Below are 24,392 nucleotides of genomic sequence, written 5' to 3' on the forward strand. Positions count from 1 at the left end.
ACACTACATTTCAGCATAAGAAATTAGAAAAATAAATACATTTGATTACATATTTGTGCACATTTATTAACTTTCATATTCACATACCAAACAGATATGATGTGATGTGATTTCGTAATAAAGCTTTGTGTCATTCTCTCTCTGAACCTATGCCACTTCACATCACCCACTCGGCTTGATACTCTTCCCAGCCTGTTCAGTTTCACAGCTGCAGACACTGGTGGGTTTTGGCCACTCTTGCAGGGGAAACTCATCCCCTTTCTCTTGCTCTTTTGGCAGTTTGTCCCACGGTGCATTTGCTTCTTCAAAATCCCACTGGAAAGAATAGAGCTGTTCTGTTATAGGCCAGAGATACAGTATATCAATAATGCATATTTACTATGATTGACGTATTGTCTACATCCTAATCAAGTTTTTGTGTTCTCTAGGGAAATATTCTACACGTCTAGAATATAAATGCCACATTATACACTGCAATGTTCATTTTGTTCACTGCGACATGTTAAAATTTGATACGCTTTGTTGTCACATGTTCAACAAATCATCAACTCAGTCCCTGGAGGGCAGCGTCCAAAAGCACAGCCAAGTGACAAATCCCCTATAGACCTGGAGAAAAAAAAATGAATCTGCCCACTTCCTAGGGAGACTGGCCCTGCCCTGGTCTTTAATCAAAGATCTTTAACAGCAGAACAATCGGGCCACAATGCACAATTTAACCCCTCCACCTCACCCCAACCCTGCAAGAGCGAGCACTCAGCAAAAAACGAGCGAGACACACAATACAAAGAGTATTCCAATCAGCCTTCTGATGGTTACGATTTTTTCTTGGAGTACCTGGAAAAAGAGCCTATTTATACTGACGCCTGTGGTGTGTTCATGCAGCCAGCAAATTGCAAAAGCACTTCATCTCCCTTAATGAGATTTCAGTGCAAAATCAAGTGATGAGAAATGATATGAATTATTTCAGTCAACTTGATTTATACAAATTATTTTTAATTTCTTTTTTACTTTAAATATACTTTTATACTTTACATTTTAAGTAGCCCATCTCCAATGAATAATAATTTGTCTGGGGGGGAAGTGAACATAATGCAGTGTCTTGTTTGTACAAAACAAAATAATAGGCTATTAAGTCATCTCTAATCATTTAGAGAATTAAAGTAAACTGCACATTTTCAAACTGTTGCTTTACCTTCTGGTTCTGGCTCAGCCAAAAAGTGTCTAGGACCTGTCAGGATGGTTTGAATTTATTTTCAATCTTAAAATCATCTTGGGTGGTATAGAGAACTAGACATAGAAATTAACACTGGTCAGCGTTGAGTCCTGTCTGGCATGAGCAAAGAGTTTGGGTAGACAGGCAATTGTTTTGGCCCTAATGCTCTTTAACACACTTAGCCTAAGGAGGTTCACATCATTTGTTTTTTCCTGTTTGGTGAATAGTATAAAGTTCCAATTGTTTTCACTCACACCATTTGCTATTGTTTCAGATTAAATGACATCCTCCATCACTTAGCTTCTGTTGAGCCCCAGTGAGGCCATAAATTGAAACTGAAAACCAAAAAACGATACCATCACAAAATATATTTAAAAGGCACTTAAGACATAGCACACAAAACCTAAACATTATAAAGACTGCAAACTCTCAGGGGCCAAAAGACGAGACAGTTTGGCTGAGCGGGGGCTAGCTTTTGTAATTAGCATGACTAAATGTTGTTTGCTATACATAAAATAGTTTCATTAGTATTTGAAAACAGCATGAGACGTTTCATCTACCTTTTTTCAGACATACAGGGGATATAAAGTCTACACACCCCTGTTAAATTGGCAGGTTCTTGTGATGTAAAGAAATCATGTCAGACCACCTTTTCCACCTTTAATGTGACCTATAACATGAACAATTCAATTGTAAAACAAACAAATCCTTGAGGGAGAAAATTTAAAAAAACTCACAATAACCTGGTTGCATAAGTGTGCACACCCTTAAACTAATACTTTGTTGAAGCACCTTTAGATTTTATTACAGCACTCAGCACTTTTTGGGTAGGAGTCTATTAGCATGGCACATCTTGACGTGGCAATATTTGCCCACTCTTCTTTGCAAAAGCGCTCCAAATCTGTCTGATTGTGAGGACATCTCCTGTGCACAGCCCTCTTCAGATTACCCCACAGATGTTCAATTGGATTCAGGTCTGGGCTCTGGCTGGGCCATTCCAAAAAGTTAATTTGCTTCTGGTGAAGCCATGCTTTTGTGAATTTGGATGTGTGCTTTGGGTTGGTATTGTGCAGAAAGGTGAACTTCATCTTCAGCTTTCTAACGGACGCCTGATGTCTCTTGGTAATGTCTCTGTTGTGCCATATTTTATCCACTTGATGATGACTGTCTTCACTGTGTTCCATGGTATATCTAATGCTTTGGAAATTATTTTGTACCCTTCTCCTGACTGATATCTTTCAACAATGAAATCCCTCTCATGCTTTGGAAGCTCTCTGCGGACCATGGCTTTTACTCCGAGATGCAACTAAGAAAATGTCAGGAAAATCCAACAGCTGAACTTTGTGATTAATCAGAGTCACTTTAAATGATGGCAGGTGTGTAATTACTTCTATTTAACATGAGTTTGAATATGATTGGTTAATTCTGAACACAGCCACATCCCCATTTATAAGAGGGTTAGGGAAACCAGGTTATTCTAAGTTATTTTTTTCTCCCCTTGGAGATTTCAATTTGTTTTTCAATTGAATTGTTCACATTAAAAGTGAAAAGAGTTCTGACATGATTTATCGGTCTCATTCTTTTCCATCACAAAAACCTGGCATTTTAACAGGGGTGTGTAGATTTTTTATATCCACTGTAGTTGTATACTGAACGGGAATTTCGTCCATCACTTGGTGACCAGAACGATCAATCAAATAATCTCAAGCTACATTTTGTGCAAATGCATGTGAATGTGAAGAAATTAGCTGAGGTTTTATGGTTAGGTACGTGGATGGCTAAAGACACAGAAGATATGCTATTTAGATCATGGGCTGCATAAAAGTTACTCACTCATATGAGTCTGGCATCCGAAATATTCCTGTTTACGTTAATGGACATATTCTCTTTGAATCTACGTTATTCACATGGGTGACCTACTAGGGGATCAAAACAGCAAATTTCACTGAAAAGTTACACATTTGCATGTTATTGGCATGGAAATGCATTAGCATAAATAAGTTACGTTAAATAAAGTTAGTATGTTTAAAAGCAAAACACTTCAGAACACAGTGGGTGACGGTCTTCATTTTATTTTGTTTTGTTGGTAATTGAGCGTTTTACACCGAACAGGGCTGTGATCAATGAGAGGGGCATGAATAGTTTGTGGTTGCGAGGAAGGGTTTGTCACTTTGCTGATCAATGACAGTGGCCATACGGCCTGTGGCTTACAAGGAAATGTTGCTGTCTGATGGTCCTAAAGTGCCCCTGCTCAACACATTATCACCATCTTGTGGCAGAATGTGGTTTTATATTTAAATCTCAATACTACCATTAAAATTGTCCCTCAGAAAAACTCTACACTGTTTGGCAAAAAATTCCACAAAACATTGACACAAGTTGTTAATGTGAACAGAGGATGTAAGAACCTTCCGGAATCTGACCTCCAGATCTGAGTTAAGGGATGAGGAATCTGAGATGGTTTCTGAGGTGAAAGGCTCATCCACCCTGACCACCCTCACAGTTCTCCTGAGGGGATGACCTGTCGGTGCACCCGTTTCCCTGGACAGCGTCACCTCCTTTAGACACACCTGAAAAACACCAGAGAACAATACATCGTTATGAGGTAGTGCTGTCTAAATTAGCACTTAGCTATTGGCAGACATTCTGAAGTCGCTTTCACCCTCACCTTTCGCACAGGCTGCATGGTGACATCCATGTAATGTCCCATTTCAACCAACATGTTGAGATGTTTTTTGTTAGCAGGAACATGAAGAGGAGTGCTATCCAAACCCGATTTATAAGATGAGAAATATAATGTTCATTTAAGAATGATTTTCGTGAAGCCAAGACAAGAATGAAAAATCAAGGTAAATGGTAGTTCTCAAAAATCTAACATTCAGTTTTTCCTTCAGTAGCTTAAATGTATTTTTTTTTTATTAATTCAAAATAAATCTGTAAAAGTTTACAGATACACAAGCACACACACACACACACACACAGAGTCAGAACTTCAGAGGCCATCCTAGTAATATGGGCTTACTGGGTGTTTCTTTTTCTCCCCTCTGGGGTTGTGCTGGGCAGCAGTAGAGGAGCTACGTAACAGACTCTCTGTATCAGGAGAACCACCACCCAGCTCCTGGTCAACAGTAACCTTCCTGCACCAGAATAGGACAACAATCTGACCACAACCACAAAGTCAAGACTGAACCGACAGCAGGTTTTGGGGGCGTAATTAAATTGGAACAGGGTTCACTCCGGGTGACAAAAACTGATATTCCCATAAAATGTAGAGGTTTTATATATGTATTATGCACACATCGAGAAGGATACAGCAAGGTCCAAGGCTGCACAGCCAGTCGATGCCAGCAGCCACGGCGTGGCTCTGAGTACGAACTCATACTGGGTGTTATAGAGTAATATGGCAGAGGTGTACAGGGCCCAGGCCAAAAAGCACAGCACCCCAGTGGACAAATGTGATGCTGAACTCATCTCCCCTCTGTGCTGAAAGATGGATACAGAGGTCAACATGCCAAAGGCATTATGCACTGTAGCAGTGTACTTTGATACGCATAATGCAGCGCTGCAGTTCTTTTTACGACGTAACACGCACCTTTGAGGGACTCGTGACAATACATCAAAGTACACACCTTAAAAAGGTGGAGGATCTTTTTCTTTAGAGCAACTCAGACTTTTTCTTTACAGTTATTTTAGCAGGTACGCTATGAACAGATTCTTATTTACCGTAATGACTTGGGAACAGTTAGGGTTAACAGCCTTGTTCAGTGACAGAACGACTGGGTTTTCCCTTGTTGGTTTAGGGATTAGAATCAGAGATCTTTTGTTTACTGGCCCAATGCTCCTGACCATTAGGCTACCATGCCACCCCATGAGTGGAACTGAACTTTTGTGTCACTTACTGCTCTGAGGAGGGCAGGAAACCTGGAGGTCCAGGCAATCACTAAAGAGAGTAAACCAAGAATGTAACCCAGGACCTCAGTGCTGTCCTGCCAAAGGAGAGACAATAGCAGTCAGCTGGCCGTTTAAAACGGGGCAAGACTGTAGATTTCATAAGAGAACCTTCCACTCACAAGCAGGAGGTCAGTGAAAAGTCTCCTCCCAGTTAGTGGCCTGTCTATAGGCTGCAGGCTGTTTCTGGAGGTCAGGTAGCTCCCTCCACCAACCACCACCAAGAGCAGCAGAGGCACAGCCATGAGGTTCTGCCTTCTCCTCCTCCGTTTCATCCTCAGCCGCCTCTCTGAAAGACGCAATGATACCCATGGAAACCAAATACTTTGTTTTCTCTCAGGAAGGAACTCAATTTGTTTGTAATCTCTAGGCTTAATGGATGAAACGTGTTTTCATTATGGGGTTTCCCATACAGCTTCAGGGTATTGAATACACCATTGGGCTTGTAAACACGACACAGAAAAAAGTGTGCAAAAGGACTACTATCAAACAGCTCTGCCAACAGAAGCAACAAGTGAGAAACTGGTCAAAGAGAGGCACGAGACCCCTCCAACGTTTTCTTGCCTGCTCTGGTTTTCCCACACAAACAAGTAGGGATGAGGAGGGAGATTAAATGAATAACTTCCACTGTTGCCGTAACACCGCCCATTAAGACCTAAAAACACAACAATGGAAGAAACATGCAATTTAATGGAGATGGCATGCTAATCATAATCTTATATAGCATAAACTCATACATATTATAGAAACAGACTGAGATGTATTGTCACCTGAAGAGCCAGCTGATTTGAGAGAAACGCTCCGACGGTGCTGCATACATTTCCAAGGAAAGAGTAGAGAACACATGCGGCCTCACCTGAATTCCTATCCCGCGATCTGCATCTTCGACATACCAGCCTTTATCAAGCGTTGCATACAAACAACTATAAACAGCCTGATCGTGCATACAATGCCAAGTTTAAAATGCTTAATTACTCACATACTCACATAAAACATGCTATTGTCAAGAGTAGCGCTGACAAACCACTGAGACCGCTCGCGATGCACATTTTCTGGGCATTTGAAAAACAGGTAATGTCAGGTCGCCACCAAGATGTTAGGTCAAACCAAAGTTCGTTTGTTCGGCTCTGTCCATTTTTCACACGTTGTGTGTCCTCTGTCATTATCGCCAAACTATGCCTTTAACATAAAAACGGACATGCGTTAGTGTTACGAACGACAGTTGGTGCCTTAGCCCAAGTATGTAAAAGGTGTGGGCAACGACGCTTTGATAGCATGGAAATTGAGGCGCGTTCAGTATGACATTTTGTCTTATCTTAGTTCAGGCCTCAGGTCCGTGTACAATTGGTCAGTAGTTTCCCGAACTAAAACTGAAAATGTTTTTTCTTAGTATCCCATACCCCCAAAAAACTTGCATTTTTCTTTGTGTGGAGACTAAACAGTGTCCCAAGTTGGATGGGGTTAAATGTGGAATGCCCGACATTGGCCGAATACACAGCTAACTTCCTGTCCCTTCAAAATAACATTTCAGCAAAGATGGTTTGATATAAGGATAGATTTTCAAGAATATAATGTTCCTGTCTCGATCACACTTTTAATGGTCCTGTAAACTTGAGAGAATTGTAAAACCTTCTTTAATGCCTCAGCCAGCCAATGGGCGTGCACTTAATCCTAAATATGAATAGCACTTCGATATCACAATAATTTGCACAGGGCAACTTGCAAAACATACGGCAATAGCATTGTTCCACATGTTGTGCAAAACGTGGTACAACGTTAAATAGCTTTTCCCCCAGATCACAGCTGTACTTGCAAACACCCTGCAATTTAAATATACAAAGAAATATACTGAACTATAAGATTAGAACGTGTACAAGCAGGCGCTGTTGACCTGCATGTCCTGCTGCCGAGGTTGTAAAGCTCTAATAGCTTGGAACAATCTTTCCAGTGAGCAAAGGACGTTTAGAAGACGCTCAGTGGGTGGCTAAACCTGGTTGAAATGTGTAAAACTTATTTTGCCTTCAAACTGCCATCCCACTTGTAACATGATGAAACTTAGTACTTGTACATTTTCTATGACTGCTTTGAAAGGTCTGATAAAGGCGTTTTCAGTTGCTACAGTCCATGTACACATCTACCTCAGGAACCTGATTGCTACTATCCCTGCATTTCAGTTGCACATGCACCTTCAGTTTGCCTTCATGGCACATTTAGAATTGCCATTTATACTTGCATTTGCCTTCTTGCACATCTATACATCCCACTTATAACATATATTATATATTCTGCCCTCTTCTATTTGCACTTTTGGTTAGATGCTAAGTGCATTTCGATGTACTGTACTTGTACTGTTCAATGACAATAAAGTTGAATCTAATCTAAATCTCTTGCTTATGGCCAGACATCTTCCCAGAAACTGTGTTTTCTCCTATTCCCCCTCAAAAATGAAACAAATTTAAGTTGCCAGCATATGTAGAACACCACTGTGACAGATGTTACTTTAAAATGTGGAAAATGGATGTTGGCAATGTCAAATATTTCCATTAAGTTAGACCATGTGCTCTGTGCAGCTGGTAACGTTCAGCAACTGTATTTTTGGTCTTGCAGGCCTGTACAAATGTGTTGGTTTGTTTGCAAACAGAGTACATTAGAAGCTTTGTAGACCAAACATGGCCAACTGTCTGCATCAAACTGCACAGGGACTGGATGACCAAGCAAGCAGGAGAGTGATCAGAGAGGCTACTGACATACAGGCTTATATGTCTGAGACTACTGACATACAGGCTTATATGTCTGAGACTACTCAAAGTGTGCATGTTACAGCAATATCGCAATCGTTCCACAAATCTGGGCAGTATAGTAGGGTGGCCAGATAGCACACCTCGAAATCCGTTTTTTTTTTCTGGTCTGACAAAATTGAATCTTTTTGACCTAAATACAAAATGTTACATTGGGCACCTCAACCAAATAACACCATCCCTACTGTGAAGCATGGTGGTAGCAGCATCATGTTATATAACATTTGTGGCATCACATTCCCAAAGGAAGAAATTTGTAGAGATGAATGGTCACATATTGCCAGTTCTGTGTGCTAACTAAGCAGCTATAATTACTGCTTCAACCAAGTATTCATGTAGGGGGATGAAGACTATCATCCAGCTATTATATTTCAGTTTCTTGTTTTTATATATAATTTTCTCCCTCACACAAAATCTGCTCAGACATTTGGAGTATGGTGTGTAGAGAACTCAAAAGTCGAAATGCATAAAGCTCTTAGGCACTGATATGACAAAATGTGTGTGTGTGTGTGTGTGTGTGTGTGTGGGGGGGGGGGGGGGGGGGGGGGGGTTCTATATGCACTTTACTCATGGTCTAAAAACAGAAACATGATGTCATGCCAGATTGTGTGTGCGCCATGTTGAGCGGATGTGTCTGGTGAATAAGATTAACACCTTACAGTTCTGTAAACATTGATATTAGAACAAATTATTTGACTTATCCATGATATCTTCAACAGAATATTCATATTCAATCCCACTACTTCTGCAACACTAGAATCACCAGCTATTAGACAGGTGGCCTAGAAGTTAGAACCACTGACCAGTATCAAAAAATATTGCCAGATTGAATCGCTGAGCCAGAAAGGGAGAAAAAAAATCTGTCATCTGTTGCCGAGCAAGCCATTTAACCCTAACTGCTTCCTTGGCGCCCCTCAATGTGGCACCACCAACTTATATTTTTTCAGTCATTTTCATAAACAGCAGTTCACGTCCATAATAATTGCCACTCTTGAATGTGAAGAATCTTCGCAACAATTTATTACAGTAGTAGACTAATAGAATTGATTTAAAAGGGTGACAGGAAAAGTTGGTTCCGTATTTGACCAAGGACAGGCATTCCACATTTACTCTACTAAATTTCCAAATTGTGTAATGTATGCTTATCTTTATCCTTAAGGAAGATGTAATGGCATGAACCGGGCCAATTCGTTTGGAAATAATTCATTAGGCCCATTTTATGTAGACATACTTGCCCTGAGTTAGTCCACCAGTCCTACAAAGCAAATCAATTGGAACCCAAAGAACACCTTTCTAAAGAAACCTGCTCCGGGACAAATTTCTGCTCTTAAACACAAAGATAAATTATTTGAGAGAAAATGTAGGTCAGTTATATATAGAACCAAGTCTTTACAGACCCCGCTTTGTGCACAGGGCCTTCCCTAAACTGTTGCCACAAATTTGCAAGCACCCAATTGTTTAAAAATGTCTTTGTATCCTGTTGCATGAAGACGACCCAACACTGGAACTAAGGGACCTAGCCCATACCCTGAAACACAGCCCCAGACCATTATCCCTCCACCATATGCACTATGCATTCTGGTAGGTAGCGTTCTCCTGGCATCCGCCACACCCAGATTCATCAATCAGACCCACAGATAATGAAGCATAGTTCACTCCAGAGAACACGTTTCTACTTCTCCAGAGTCCAGCGGTGGTATTCCCTACACCACTCCAGCTGACATTGTGCATTTTGATGTGAGGCGTAGACACTCGGCTGTGGAAATTCATTACGTGAGGTTCCCAACGCACAGTTCTTGTGCTGATGTTGCTTCCAGAAGCTGTTTGGAACTCTGTTGTCAGTGATGCAACAGATAATAGATTTTTACGTGCTTCAGCACTTGAGGCCCCTCTCTGTGAGTTTGAGTCTACCACTTTGTGGCTGGGCTGTTGTTGCTCCTAGATGCGTCCACTTCACAATTATAGTACTTACAGTTGACCAGGGAAGATCTACTAGGGCAGAAATGTCATGAACTGACTTGTGGGATTCTATGACAGTGCCAGATTTAGTCACTGAGCTCTTCAGTACAACTCATTGTACTGCCAATTTTTGTTTATGGTGATTTAATTAGATTTAATGTGCTGGATTTGATGCACCTGTGAACAATGGGTGTGGCCTGAACTCAATAATTAGTTGCGGTATAGTGTATATTATAAGTTGGTTACCTTACTGACACCTCTGAGTGTGACAGATTACTAGAATGCACAGCAGAATCACTGCAAATATAAAATACACATATGAAAACAAAAATACCTAAAAAAAATGTGTAAACAATCTGATATATATAATTATTTAATCAGGGATATCACTTTTTTTGCATCAAAGACATTAAAAGCAGAAAAGAGGTTGAGTTCTAATTATGAGGGACTCCCAACTAAATAAGTATCTGTGAAGTCCAATAGGCTCCACTTCACTGTATGTAACAAACATATGAACAAACCAATCTTCACAGATTGATTCCCTCTGCAATTAAATTCCTATGGTTCAGAGTAAGGCTAAACCCAAAATGTGCTCTGGATGCTAGACTGAGATAACATCTGTGAGAGCTGTTGCACCAAATCAAGCGGAATGTAGTGTCACTGCAATGCATGATGAGTTAATTCACAGAATACTCTGAATTAGGTTTTATATTAAAAGGCAACCTATCCCTGGTTCTCCATTTGACAAAATGTACTCAGTTGCATTTGTTGACCAGTATCAACACAAGAAAATAGCAATTCCTCTGGCATTTCCTAGGAAATTCATTTGGGTTAGCACTCCATTCCACTCCATACTTTCAGTGATTTCTTGCAGTTTATAGTTCTATGTTCTTCAGGCATCCAGGTGCTTGGTGAGTCGGCGTACTTTCTCCTTCTTGTTCCTGTTGCCATGCTTCTTCCAGGGTTTCCCTTCAGGCTGATTGGAGCCAGGGTTCTCCTGATCTACCTGGTCACGTTGGCCTACGCTCCCTAGCCTGTAGCCCATAAAGGTCTGGACTCCTTTGGTGAGTGCCCGAACATTCTCCTGGAACAAAACACATAACAATGAACTCTTTCATTTATCTGCAACCAGTCACTGTGAGGGAACCTGCCAAATCTGTCTGTAGAATTCTACAAAGGTCTGTGCCATGGAGTTTCACACTAATGTACCTGATGGAAGAAGTTCTGGTCGACCAGATTCTCATGCCTCTTGACCTTGTTCTGTTTGCTGCCATTCTTGGTGGAGCCCTCAACATTCACATTTTCAGGCTGGAACTTGCTGTGCTGGGGCTGGAAGTCTGCAGGACTAATGTGAGGAGGGGGGTGGCAGTAGAGCAGCTTCCCCTGTGTGTGTGTGTGTGTGTGTGTGTGGGGGGGGGGTTAGAAGGAACAGGTGCTACCCGTTACTTCAATGACTGTACTAAACAACATTGAGTATTTAGCCTTATAAGAGAACTGTACAATAATAGCACATATTTCGCAACTTGAAAAGGCCTGACTTACAACAACGTAGTCCTTGAGAATGTAGCGGGCTGATCTGGACTGGTCAGGCTGTCCGTGGGTTGTCATGAAGCCCCTCATATCTGACAAAGAACACAACGTTATCAACAGCTTGCTCAGACTATACTGACATTACATTACATTGACATAACGTAATCTGACATTATCATCTGGTTTCTGTTGTGTTCCGTCTGTTGTGCTGTACTGTTTGAAATGCAAGACTGTGGGCAGGGTTGAGGTCCTCACATCCGTAGGCCATCAGCAGCTCTTCATAGGTGGGTATGCGGTCGGGGTCCTCGTCCTCTCGTGGGCGGATAATGTTGATGCCATAGGTGCCCTCAAGGACATTTCGAGGAATAGTCTGACACACGTAAGCAGTCTGTTAAGGCCTTAACCACATCTAAAGACTTTACCTCACTTCACCTGAGGGATTAGGGCCCTGCAAAATGTGTACGTAATACGCAGCTACTTTTGAGTCCAGCTGAACCAGACATGGCAGTGAATCAAATGAACAGGGATAGAAAAATGCTCCAAAATTATCTATGGATTGGGCCAATGAATTAGACTGTTCTCCTATAAGTGGACAGAGGGGCAGGTGAAGGATATGAGAGAGATGGATGGCACATGGTCTCTTATCTGGTCTATTGGCAAGATCCCAGAGCAGATCATCTCTGCTTTGGTGGCCACAAAGGAAGGCATGACCAGGCCTGGGCAGTCACATAGACACAGACCCGGCTCCACGTACAGCGTCTGGAAAACAGACACACACAGACACTTCAATGCTTTGTCGCAAGAAACAGGAATTTCATAGGAATTCATTTGGCACACATTTTAACAGGCTCCTTTGGAGAGCAGCTCTTTACCTGGAAGTGTTTGGTGTGTCCAGGCGTGACCGAGACAGACACCTTCTTATTCCTTAAAATCGTGTTGATGGTTGAACTTTTGCCAACATTGGGATACCCCACCTGATCAGGAAGTAGAAAGGACAGGGCAACTGGATTCAGATGCAGGTTGTCAAACCAGAATACCTGAAAATACCTGAAATCCCCCCTAAAAGGTGACCCCACAAACATCAGTCTTAACACAAGACATGTTCTCCTAGTCTATTAAAGATTCCCTGTAGTAAAGTATAGTGTGACCTGGTACCCATGATTATTGTCATCCAGTGTGTGCGCGTGCGTGTGTGTGGGCGTATATACTTACCAACCCCACCGTGAGTTCACCCTCTCTTATCGTTGGCCCATCGTGACACTCCTTAAATAAGGCCAGCAGCTCATCTTTGGTCAGCAGTCGACTGGAATTGTGGAAGGAGGCGGAGCCAGCTACACTCCCTTCATCGTCTGCCTCCTCCCCCTCTGAGGCCTCAGAGCAGGTCTGCCAGTCTCCCTCCGCTATGCAGTCTTTAAACTGCTCCCCGCTCTGCGAGTCATTCTCCATATCGCTCTCCTCTTCCTCGCTCTCTTCCTCTTCCTCGCTCTCTTCCTCTTCCCTTTTTTTATCCTTAAGCTTTGTTCGGCTTACATTGTCATTGTCTGGCATTTCCTCGTTGTCGTCTTCGCTCGGTTCTTCCTCCTTCTCCTCTACCTCCATCCCCTGTGGAGAACAGACAAGGGAAAATATAAATGTGATGTCTGAAAAGGGAAGCCTAATGACCCTTGATCGATCAATTCAAGAAGTAACCCAGACGTAAGTACAACCCTCAGGCTTTCAACCAGGCCTCTTCCTCACCTTCTCCTCTGCCTCCAGCCTCTCGTTCTCCACCAGGGCCGACCAGAACACTGCGCGGAGGCCCTCTTTCTCAAAGAATTTGGCCCAGATCATCCGCTGCTCCCGGGTCAGTAGGTCAGCCTTGTTGACCAGTAGCAAGTTCACCTTGTCCCGTGAAACTTCTTTCACGTAGCACTCCTACAGGAACGAGGAAGATTGACCGGTGAAATTGTTACGCATGCAGGTACCCTGTATGTGGGTTTATGTTTTTCCCCCTTGCTGTTTAGTCCTTGTTCAACCTGTGTGTTTTTGTTTGTCCCTGGGAAAAGTAATTTTTTTTAGCAAGCCGCCTTGGGCATCCACAACCCGTAGGAAAACTTTGTCTCAAAAACCCTAGTTAGAACTGAGTGGCCCACCCACTGTATTTTTGTATTGGTTAGAAGTCAGCTAAGCGGTTCTTGAGGTAGGCAAGTTCAGTTTAGGGGTGTTTGGACTATGTTATTTCGTTCCTTGGGTCCAGGTCAGCCCACTTTCCCTAAGCCCTTTACTGTGTGTTTATAATAAATGTTTTATGTTTGACAGTAGCTTTGGTTGTCTGTGTCGTTTGTTCTCACTGTGACATTACACAACACTAATTTGCATGAGTTTTATGTTACGGGTCTCTGTACCATCCACACTCGACTGCTAGAGCCACAGGGTTCAGAACAAAAATGCTGCAGTGTTTCTCTTGCTAGCAGTTTGATGTGCCAGGATCCCCAACCTAACATCTCCCATTCCCTCAAAAAAAATACAATAGAAATTATGACAGCCATAGGCACTTCACTCACCAGGTCAGGACAACGAAACAACAACGGGTTTCTGGCATCAACAATCTGAACAACGATGTCACTGCAGAGAGAATAAATCCCATTATTAAGCATTGAAACAGCTCATACAGGATACAGTCAGTCATGATACTAAGCTGCTTCGACACCTACCTCCTTTCAATGACTCTCCAGAGCTGTCTCCAAAAATCCAAATTTCTCTCGAAAGGGGTGAGAATCATTTTCTGCTCCTCTTCGAGTCTATGAAACGAAATGTATCAACTTTAAGGCAAAGCTGAAAAAATACACAGGCAGACAATTGACAATAAAACTATTAAAGTGTTGGTTGGGATGTATGACTAATGGCTTTCATACAGTGCCAGTTCTCGTCTCCACTCGAGAAAACTGTCTCTCTCTTTCTGTTGGAGGACCTCAGGACTGGTGCTCTCATCCCACTGAGGCCTGCAATGAAACAAGACAAAAATGATAAAGTAACAGAACATCAGAGGAAATCCAATATGAGCACATGTTCTACTAGCAAGACAACTCCAAAGTTGACATTAAATAGCTTGACAGTACAGGTAATGCCTTTGTAGCCAGAGTGCTTACTGTACCTTCTGGGAATTCTGAGAAGCTGTTTGTTCTCTTCGTGCAACTTCTTCAGCTTCGCTGTCTCCTCAGCAGTAAGTAATCCTGCCCGAGCTTCAGCTGGCACAAACTTGATGTTGAGTTTTTCTGGGAATATATAATGACATATTAATTATATTAACCAGGTAAGTCAGTTGAGAAATGTATGAAGACCAGCCCGAATGCATTGAATTGCAAGAAAACAGCACAGTAACAAATAAATAATGTATTAAAAAAAAATGTACGCTCAGCAGGTGCACTGATCAGATTGCGCATCTTTTTGTTTATTACGAATTGAGGGTTTTAAAAGTGACCACGTAATGAGCTAGCTACCAGAGTGCAGGTTACTACTGGAATAGCAGATATTCAAGTGAGGTATAGGGGGGATTTGTATCAAAGGCCTTTTAAATTAGTGTGTACCAGGGCGTCTGGCATTATGTATGTAGCAAGGGCCAGTTAACAACACTGAAAAGATCACAGTGACGAGTGTTGAAAAGCTGACAAAACAGAAGTGGTACATTTCATTTACGGAAGAGCTTATTGGTGGCAAACATATAGGCTACTTTGTCGTACACAAAGATTGGCATGATGGACATTTTTATAAGGGTATACTTGGCAGCGTGGGTGAAGGGCGCCTTGCCGGGAACAACAAACTCTGGTCACAATCATATTCATCTCAAGTCTTGTTACAGGCCCCCCTTTGCAAAACCAATGAATGGTTTAATAGACTAAATAAGTGTGTGAACTGATTATACTGAAAGTCAGTGCAGTGCATCCTTCTACGAAAACAACCTGCTGCAAACCTGAACTAAATGTTGACCGGGATTGTGATATATCAGAGACTGGGTGACTTCACATTAAGACAAGATGAGATCAGTTTTGGAGCTCTGTATGTTTTTGAAGAAGCTTGGCAATTTCTAACATGTGTCCATGTTACCGTAATGTACCTTAAACCTAAAAGTGAAGGTGGGTTATATGGTTATTGAATGAAAGCGAGCAAGGTATCTATGGGTGTCGACATACACTAATTTTGAGCCATTCTGCATGCAGGTTGACGTAGGCTCGCACTGAAGAGCATACATTTTGCTTGTTATGATGTAGATAGAAGTCAAAGAAAGAGAAGCTATTAGAATTAATTTTTGGGTCGGCAGCACAGTCTTCAGTCAGGGTTTGGTTTGGTTGTATACCAGCATTACCAGCAGCAAACACAACCAAAACTATAGATACTCCCAGAGGTGTAGACAGCACACCCTCAGATTTGACACAATTTACACAGTCAAATGCATCCTGGCAAACCAGACCAAGAAGTTTTAAGATTCACTTGTCATTTCAATCAAATTGTATATTTACCTGCAACAAACTCTGTCCCAGCCATTTCGGCAGTGGCAAGGAAGTCATCCATAGAACTCTGTTCAGTCACTGACTGCAGGTTGAGACGACCCCAGTCGTACCCATCATTTAGTTCACTGGTATGGAGCTGGCAATGTGACAGATCAAGTTTAATCATCAGCGGGATTTCTAGCTACGCTATGTAGCTAGCTAAATAGCTAATATTAACAAGAAAATACTGACGGCCATTAAAAAAAACACGTTACTTTGTATTCAGGAGAGCAGTACTCTGATTTTCCCCCACTTTCAACATCGGCTAACTAGCTAGAAGAGGCTATAGCCCTATAAAAGAGGCTATAGCCCAATAAAATTAGCTAAGACAACTTGCAATATGTTGCTGACATCATGAAGCTTAAAGTTAACGTTACCCAAGTATCGTTTCTCTTGTTGCCTCGTCCTGCGTTTAGTCTTTCCTTTATCAGGGATCTTCCGAGCCCCATAGAAGATTTTTTCTTACCCATTTTGGGTTGGGATTTTGTTTGATTATTACCACAAAACACTCTTCCCGAATGTTAGTAAATCACATCAGAATACCAAGTTCGATCGCTCAACAGCAGATCAGTGTGAGAACTGTTGTCACATGTGAGAATTGTTGTCGCATGAGGAGGAAGTGAAACGGAACATTCCAACATCAGCAAACAATGACAAATAACTATCAAGATTGTTATTTTTACATCAAATATATATTTCTACGTATTACTGGATTTGATTTAATCAAACTGTGTGTATTTCTTTTACTTGCAATGCATATGTACAATGGATTAATATAATGATTTCATAATTGACTTTGGTACCTTCCAAAAGACGAGTCCCGCAGTCAAAGATGTGTTAATGGAAACCAAACAAGACAAAACAATTGTTCCGACAAGCAGCGTTCCAAAATAAAACACTTTCCAAATCTATTTGAACTAGGTTCTTGGTTCGCGCATATTTTATATAGCCTAAATGTAATTTTAAATATATGTTGTTTTTAGTAAATAATTCAACAGTCAATTGATTATACTAAACCAATAAGACACAACCTGGGCTGTTCTAAACTGTTATGTGTTGGATATACGACTTCCTCAGATACCTTATTTTCATAAACCCGCATATTGGAACAGGACAAATAGGTTGTTTGTATATATCCTTTGTCAAACCGGAATAGGTCTTTCAGCCAATCATCATTCAGAATGCATACCATCCGGTTGATACAGTAAACCTCAAATTGTATCTGTGTGACAGGGTGCTACAAAAAGTTTTCATACTCAGTTGCGTACATTTCTAAACATATTCAAATACTTCACACTTCTAATAGCATGCATACAATGAATCCACAACTCAATAAGCTGGGTTCAGATTCATTTCGATTGTGTTATTATTAATACTTTGACTGTAGGGCTTTTGATAGGGCCTAATTTGCAGAATATTTCTCTATTTTATGTCGAGGTGTTTCAAAAAAGGAATGCCATGCTAAATATATGTATAGCCTTGTAATTATAATTATTATATTATGAATAGCAATATTTGATTACGGTTAGTTACGGACTTCTGCTTGGATGCATGTTATCAGTCGGCTTCATTGAGCATCTCTACATTGCCGACAGATGGCATAATAAAACCACGGATAGCGTCTACAAGACTGGTTCATTTAAAGCGTTCAGTGACAGCAAAACAGTGTAACTTTTTGCTATAGCCTACGCTTGTGATACCTTAGCTAATATTAGGCTGTTTAGATGTAATACTGATTTATGTCTTTAATTTACTATTTCTGTTTCAAAGCGAACCAGACCTATACAAGTTAAGATTGTTTTGAGTGATAGTGGAATACAAAATAATTATCCTGGGAACGTAGCCCCCGTGATGATTGTATAAAGTGTTATATTAGTTTGTATGTCAGCCTATTCCCAAATTATTTATGCAGTTGCGTAGATAAAACCAGGCAAGTGCGCCTTAAATGGCACATGCATCCTCACGGGAGAGCTGTTTGACTTTGGTGTCTCATTATGGTTCCATCTATGTTCCCCTACGCAGATGCCTGAATGGTTCAATCCGGTATATATCCACGGTTCACCATCACATTCTCAGCAGAACCAACCTTACAGTAACGCTGTCGGTATGAGCATCATATGAATAGGATAGCGCCGCTGTGGTTATGGAGAAGAGTCCAGATGGTGAAGATATGAAGTACAGGATTACTTGAACGTTTATTGTTCTGGAGCTGTTACTAAATGACAAAGGTCAGTAAAAAGATCATATTTAGTTGCAGTAAAACGTTCGCTTTAGTTGTAGATTATATTGCTGTGTACGTGACAAACCCATATAATGCTGCCTTGGAAGAAGAATAAGTTCGACCTGATAGAGGAAGATAAACAGTCGAAGCAGAAGGGTTATGTCGTGAGTTTGAACTACTCTGCGCTGACCTCCTTTGCCAAGTCTTGCCCGGAAAGTGCTTTGAACAGGGTTGGAAGCATGTTCAAATCGAAAAGGAAAAAGGTGAAAATTACTAGTGAGGACCCAACATACACCGTTCTCTACCTGGGTAATGCTACCACTATCCAGTCGAAAGGGGAAGGCTGTACGGATGTGGCTGTGAGCAAGATTTGGGGCAAGAGCGAGATGGGCAAAAATGGAACAAAGATGAAACTGACTATCAGCTCGCAGGGCATCCGGATGGTGCATGTGGATGACAAGGCGAGGAGACCGGGACATTTGTATTTATTGCACCGGATAACCTATTGTGTTGCCGACCCAAGGCTACCCAAAATTTTTGCGTGGATATACAGACATGAAATGAAGCATAAGGCAGTGATGTTGCGGTGCCATGCTGTACTTGTGTCCAAGCCGGAGAAGGCTAAGGCCATGGCATTGCTTTTGTACCAGACCTCGGCGACAGCGCTGGCAGAATTTAAAAGACTTAAAAGAAGGGACGATGCAAGGCACCAACAACAGCAGTTGATAGGGGAACAAACAATTCCTCTTGTGCCCCTCAGGAAGCTTCTAAACGGACAATGTTATTACAAACCCCCGGTGGAGCGCAGCAGGAGCGCGCCCAAATTGGGCTCTATAACGGAGGACTTAATCGGGGAGGAGGAGGAGGAGAAAGCAATGCACTTTGAATGTGAGGACATTCTAGACACTGAAGACGATTGTGTGGGCAATGGAAAACAGGAGCTATCCCAGATTATCAGTGATCTTGGAGAGATGAGCATAGGAAACGACGTACAAACACTAAAGGCGGACCTTAGGGTTACCAGACTACTCTCTGGGGAGAGCACGGGCAGCGAGTCGTCTATTGAAAGCAACCAGGAGCCAATTTCTGTTTCAAACGGATTTGAGGAGGGGAAGATGCAGGAAATCGCATAAATAAGTCAGTTTTTCTGGAGCCAAAATGGACTCCACTAAGCTAAGAAGAGTTTCCTTTTCTGTTTATTTTACGCTGTCCATTAAATATGACTAGCATATGCCTGCAATATTGTGCCTCCTCGCCAACTTGAAAGGATATAAGAGGTATATGATGTTACAGTGACTCTGGACAAAAAAAGAACAATCCGGTTATTGAACAGTCTACAGAAAAGGGGGAGGACTGCATGCTGAGACTGATCCCCAAGCTCGCAGTAGTGTTCACCAGGATATCATCGCACTTATTCTCACTATTCAGTAATAGGATTTGTATTTGAGCTTGTTTACCCAACCTATTTCCCTCGTGGAAATACATTTTTTGTTTAACAACATTGTCCAGAAATGTGTAACATTCCATTTTAAAAGCACGTTTTGTTTTGGCTCAGTGGGTTAAAGGGAAGGTTCACACATTTTTACATGTTGCATTATTTTTCAAATTTTCTGTGATTCTATGCTGAACACCTTTTTTTTTTGATAATTTGTTTTCTTACAGAGATTACCAGTTGTCACATAATGGCCCCTGCAATGGATGCCTACGGTATATTATGAAAATGTGTCCAAGAATGTTATGAAGCTCTCCTAAAAACATTAAACCAACTTCTGAACTATCTGGATAATGTCTATGCAAGGAAAAATTTAAAAGCTTTTCCGCTGTCCCATTTATACATTTTTGAATTATGCTGTTTTAAACAACAACAAAATTGACTTATGGGCCTTTTTTCCTCAAAAACATTCAGTGCAGAGGCATTATTTAGAATAGGATTCTGATGTAAAAGTTGGTTTGGGGATTCTTTTAAAACATGCTTACAAACATTGTAGTCAATAGCAAATTATGTAGTCAAGTGATGAGTCAGCAAAATGTGACAACACTTGGTTTTGGGGATAACCTAGAAGCACAGAAAGAGTGAAAATTAGGCCACATGTAAAGATGTGTTACCTTCCCCTTTAAATCAGGACACTTCTACAGTTTTCTTTTTGCACTGTTGTGAAATTCAGTTGAGTATTAAGTTTGTGTATAATTATTATTTTCTCATAGGCCTATATGTTCTTATAAACATACATGTCATATCTTTGCTGTGCAAAAGGAAAAATACCCTAATGTATTAAGATGTACATAGTGCTAATGTGTATACAAATATCCGTTATTTTTAAAAAGGAAAACAACTTGGTTTGTTTATGTGAACCTCAAAAATACCAATAAAAGACAACAAAATAATATGCAGGCATTTGTATAGTTCATGTATTTATTTATTACAATATTTTTGTAATTAGGCATCATTTCCATCATGAGCACACTGTAATTTGAAGGCTTTTAAACTTCCAACCTCCAAATATAGTGCACATCCGGTTTATTTGCATGCATGAATCAATGAATTTATTGTTTCGATTAATTCATGCAAAAAATATCTGAATCTACAGTTCAACATTTGAAGGTATACTTTAAGTAAATACCATATTATAAGATGAAAAACATTGTCATTAGACTCTTAAAAACTAAAGATCTTGACCTTGATCCTCCAATAATCTTTTTCTTTTTAGATCGCCATCCTTTTTGTGAGTGTCACGAGGATGTCCCCTGTTTGCTAGGGTATAATGCCTGATTAAATTATGCCAAAATGTATCCGGGGGAATTAAATCATGTTGTGAATATAGTTTTGATGGAGGCTGGAGTGCATGGGGGGGAGGGGCGACAATAGTCTGTGGTGTGTTGAAGGGACAATACTATCTCTAATGATTTCTAGAACTTTAGTCAACTGTCAATAACTCTCAACATTTCTGCATTGCTCAGTTTATTTTGGTCACACTGTTTCAAAAGGGTGTTACAAGCAGTATACTGTGCTTATGACTGATTAAGTCAACACCTTCTAATGTAAATAACACTGCAAACATCACCTTTCCAGTACCACTCTTCTGCTGAAAGGTAGGATTACAGCAGTCATCTAGAAACGCATAATGACTCTTACCGTTGCAGTCACATAACAACTTAGAGGAATTCCAGATCCAGGGAAACCACACCACAAGTTATTAAATGTCATGGGGGATAGAGCATTCTGACACACCAAACAAATTATTTATGTGAGGCCTATTAGTATTTTTATAGCAGTTACTTAACTAACTTATTACTTTAAACTTTCTAACTGCAGAAACTGGTACATATTTAAGTACTGCAATTGAGTGCATGGCTGGGGAGTCAGGTCTGTATGTTAGTCCAAATGTCAGCTTGAACCATTTGATATGTATAGTCTACAGTCTGGGCTGTCTTGTCTGAACAAAAGAAGCTCTTAGGGCTTGTTCACATGATCAGAGAGAGAATAAAACGCAAGATTAACTTATCTTCATTTTGCATAATCATTTCCATAGCGTTTGAATTTCCATATTCTAGAGGTACCACCTGGATAATGGCCATCAATCACGAGAAAACAGAGTGATAAGTGTGCACACTGCACAGAACCTTGACAAACTTCTGAAAGAATTGTCTTCACACTTGCAAAACACCACGGGGGCTCTATCGAAAATGCGGTGCACTCTACTTCGGAAGGTGGCGTCATCAGCTGTCTATCTCTTTTATATTTCTCGGAAAATGTAGCATAATGTAAACAAGCACTCGAGTGTGTGACCCCGCAAGCTGCTTACTCTATTGCCGGACTGTAGCCACACTGCAATTCTGGTAATGCTTTCCTTTAAATGAAAATACTGTCCTACCATGCTCCACCAAACCTGCATAGCAACACACCCACATGAATGCCACCAACTGTACATAGTTCCTGTCTGTCACGCTGAGTGTTATTAATAACCCAAGGCTCCTGTGTTGGTGCTGTCACACTATGTGGAATGGTGTTTTTCAGATCATATTTCATGAGAAGGGGAGCTGAGGGGCGCCACTAATATCTCTGCCTGTCTGTCTTGGGGGACTACTGTACTGATGTGGACATTAGTATTCCAGTCAGAGATAGTTCCTCCATGCTCCTTCGTCCCAGCGTTAGCACAAATTCTGCCTGACAGCGCTTTACTCTGGAGCCCTCGGCCGCATTAGGAGATGCTGCTTCGCAGGCAGCCGCTAAAACCCTTCCTCTGCTGCAGCTCAGTAATGGTTACTGAATTAGAGATGAGGGGAGAAAGGTGAGCCTGTTCCCTGTTTAGTACCCAGGTGTGGTGGTGTAATATGAGCCGTTCCTGTTGCTCATAGACCGGCCACACACCTTTCCGACACGTCACGTAAAGCCTGGGCGTTTAAACACCGCTCTGGAAACTGCCACTCAGTGATTTGGGCAAATTGGCCATGGGTGCTACTAAAAATGAGACTACTAATTTTTCAGTTGATGCAGTGGATTTGATAAGATCACCACACAGCACAGAGGCTGCCACTTGATCTTTCTTTTTTCTTTCAGATATCTAGCTCTCAGTTTCTCTGAGGATGGAAGTGAAATGGAAAATACTGTGGGAATCGAAAATAGAAACTGTGTCAAAACCCACACAATTTTCCTTCTCGATTTGGTGTTGCTCATTGCCTGCACCAGCCGTAGTCTTGCTACAACCTCCAGCACAATAATTACAGCGCAGACATAATGACATCACCAGCGTCCTTCCACCCCAAAATAACTTAGCGTGATGGGCTATTAATGGACAACAGACATAGCCCAATCAGTCTACTAACATATTTTTTTGCAATCTCTCTGCAGACCTTATTCTTGCAATGACACAGCTAACTTAAAGGCAGGGATGTCACCGCTGTGCCATTCAGAGGCCCCATATGTTTGTTTCTGAAAAAATCGGTTCTGCCCTGAAGCACAAATGGTAACCCTTTCACTCCACGGGCACCCAATGTGCCCTTGCACCTCTCCTCTTCGGAGGGCTTGAGTTAAAAATGGAAGTGAGATTTCAGTTGGACCTTGAGTGCAATGGTAACTAAAATATGGTCATCCGTAATTTCAAACTGTTTTAAAATGTGAGTTACTTCCTAATAGATCATTATGTGAACCTACTGAGGTGGATGAGCTGGCCATTCAGTATAATGTGTGTCATGTCTGGTACCCTATGACCCAATTCATTCTGTTGTTGGGGTACTTACACAACCCTACAGTGAGGACAAGTAGCTTTAATACTTTTATTCCACAAAAATTGGGTTAAAAGTGGAAGTTACATTTTGTTTGAACTAAAAATGTAATGCTGAATTTTAATCCTTAATCCTGCTGTGTACATAGATCTCAATGCCTCTCCTGTTTGAATAGACTACAGTCAGTGACAAAACAATAAGAATATCTTTCTGTGGCTCTATGAACCATCTAAATAAATACTGTTTACTTGATTCATAAGAGGGTTCCTGATCATCTGTTTGTGGAATGCTGCCCCAGGACATAACAGTACAGATCTGAATCAGAACACTAGGTATGTGGTCTTGTTTTGAGCCGTGCAAGTCAATATGTTGTTAAATAATGCATGCACAGTTTGGAACAGAGCAGCCTTTGAGGTCATCCTCCTGTTCCATCAACAGCAGAGGGATAACATTCGCCTTTATGAAGAGGCCATTGACCTTCTGAATAATGGCAACACAAACACACAAATAAATTGATTGGATTGCAAAAACAAAGGTGATTTGCCAAGCACCTTCAAACAGACACACAGATTGTCCAATATGACAATAGAAGCTTAGACAGTGCCTGGGGCAGAAAAGTTGTTTTGGAGACTGATTTAGATTCTAGTAATGTATAACTAATCTTCAACTACAGTAATCAATGTTTTATTCTGTTTATAACATGCAGCACAACCAAGGCTACTGTAATAGCACATTTCTACAATATGTACATTTTCACACTGTAAGCCCTAATATTTTATTTTTATCATAAGTTCTACTAAAATATTTGTGATACTGACTAAAAACAATTATGTTTCAAATAAAAGTATTCCCAGCATGCTCTGCTTCAGATTGATATTTTGGATTTGTTTTATTATCCTTTTTTGCATGTAAATTGAATGACTTATACATCTTAGCTACACAAACGTGAAACACAAATTCTTCTTAATTAATCA

General features: G+C 41.0%; 3 protein-coding genes across 7 annotated transcripts; 1 reads left to right on the forward strand and 2 right to left on the reverse strand.

Moving 5' to 3' along the window:
* Positions 1-39: 39 nt before the first annotated feature.
* tmem44 (transmembrane protein 44) lies at positions 40-6,753 on the reverse strand. 5 transcript variants are annotated; one of them, XM_020048935.2, is made up of 11 exons: positions 6,577-6,753; positions 6,149-6,340; positions 5,932-6,058; positions 5,726-5,816; positions 5,284-5,450; positions 5,113-5,199; positions 4,526-4,696; positions 4,236-4,373; positions 3,882-3,986; positions 3,622-3,783; positions 40-315 (listed from the first exon to the last, which is right to left on the reverse strand). In XM_020048935.2, exons 1-11 carry the CDS (start codon positions 6,642-6,644, stop codon positions 163-165), a joined length of 1,461 nt encoding a protein of 486 aa, XP_019904494.2. In that variant the 5' UTR covers positions 6,645-6,753; the 3' UTR covers positions 40-162. The 5 variants fall into 5 exon arrangements, with proteins under 5 accessions (XP_019904494.2, XP_019904495.2, XP_010869732.2 ...); XM_020048936.2 differs by having other exon boundaries at positions 5,932-6,037; positions 6,562-6,753; XM_010871430.3 differs by having other exon boundaries at positions 6,562-6,753.
* A 3,522-nt stretch (positions 6,754-10,275) lies between these two features.
* lsg1 (large 60S subunit nuclear export GTPase 1) lies at positions 10,276-16,598 on the reverse strand. Its single transcript, XM_010871429.4, has 14 exons — positions 16,352-16,598; positions 15,945-16,071; positions 14,582-14,702; positions 14,343-14,429; positions 14,142-14,228; positions 13,992-14,052; positions 13,186-13,362; positions 12,661-13,050; positions 12,321-12,422; positions 12,064-12,207; positions 11,704-11,827; positions 11,461-11,540; positions 11,128-11,301; positions 10,276-11,002 (listed from the first exon to the last, which is right to left on the reverse strand). The coding sequence occupies exons 1-14, from the start codon at positions 16,442-16,444 to the stop codon at positions 10,811-10,813; spliced, it is 1,959 nt and encodes a 652-aa protein (XP_010869731.2). The 5' UTR covers positions 16,445-16,598; the 3' UTR covers positions 10,276-10,810.
* Positions 16,599-18,029: 1,431 nt separating this feature from the next.
* Positions 18,030-20,580, forward strand: fam43a (family with sequence similarity 43 member A). Its single transcript, XM_010871428.4, has one exon. The coding sequence runs from the start codon at positions 18,288-18,290 to the stop codon at positions 19,326-19,328; it is 1,041 nt and encodes a 346-aa protein (XP_010869730.1). The 5' UTR covers positions 18,030-18,287; the 3' UTR covers positions 19,329-20,580.
* The last annotated feature ends 3,812 nt before the right edge of the window (positions 20,581-24,392 follow it).

This window comes from Esox lucius, chromosome 8 (assembly GCF_011004845.1).
Source record: "Esox lucius isolate fEsoLuc1 chromosome 8, fEsoLuc1.pri, whole genome shotgun sequence".
Taxonomy (NCBI): domain Eukaryota; kingdom Metazoa; phylum Chordata; class Actinopteri; order Esociformes; family Esocidae; genus Esox; species Esox lucius.

Bases quoted from the DNA above. Each gene is read 5' to 3' on its own strand.
- fam43a (XM_010871428.4), top strand. From the start codon at position 18,288: ATGCTGCCTTGGAAGAAGAATAAGTTCGACCTGATAGAGGAAGATAAA.
- lsg1 (XM_010871429.4), bottom strand. From the start codon at position 16,444: ATGGGTAAGAAAAAATCTTCTATGGGGCTCGGAAGATCCCTGATAAAG. The intron at 14,053-14,141 runs GTAGGTGTCGAA...TTCTCTCTGCAG, and splicing joins TGGAGAGTCATTGAAAGGAG to TGACATCGTTGTTCAGATTG. The intron at 12,423-12,660 runs GTAAGTATATAC...CTTCCTGATCAG, and splicing joins GTGAACTCACGGTGGGGTTG to GTGGGGTATCCCAATGTTGG.
- tmem44 (XM_010871430.3), bottom strand. From the start codon at position 6,644: ATGTCGGGCATTCCACATTTAACCCCATCCAACTTGGGACACTGTTTA. The intron at 6,341-6,561 runs GTATGGGATACT...TTTATGTTAAAG, and splicing joins AAAATGCAAGTTTTTTGGGG to GCATAGTTTGGCGATAATGA. The intron at 5,200-5,283 runs GTGAGTGGAAGG...CTCCTTTGGCAG, and splicing joins TTTTCACTGACCTCCTGCTT to GACAGCACTGAGGTCCTGGG.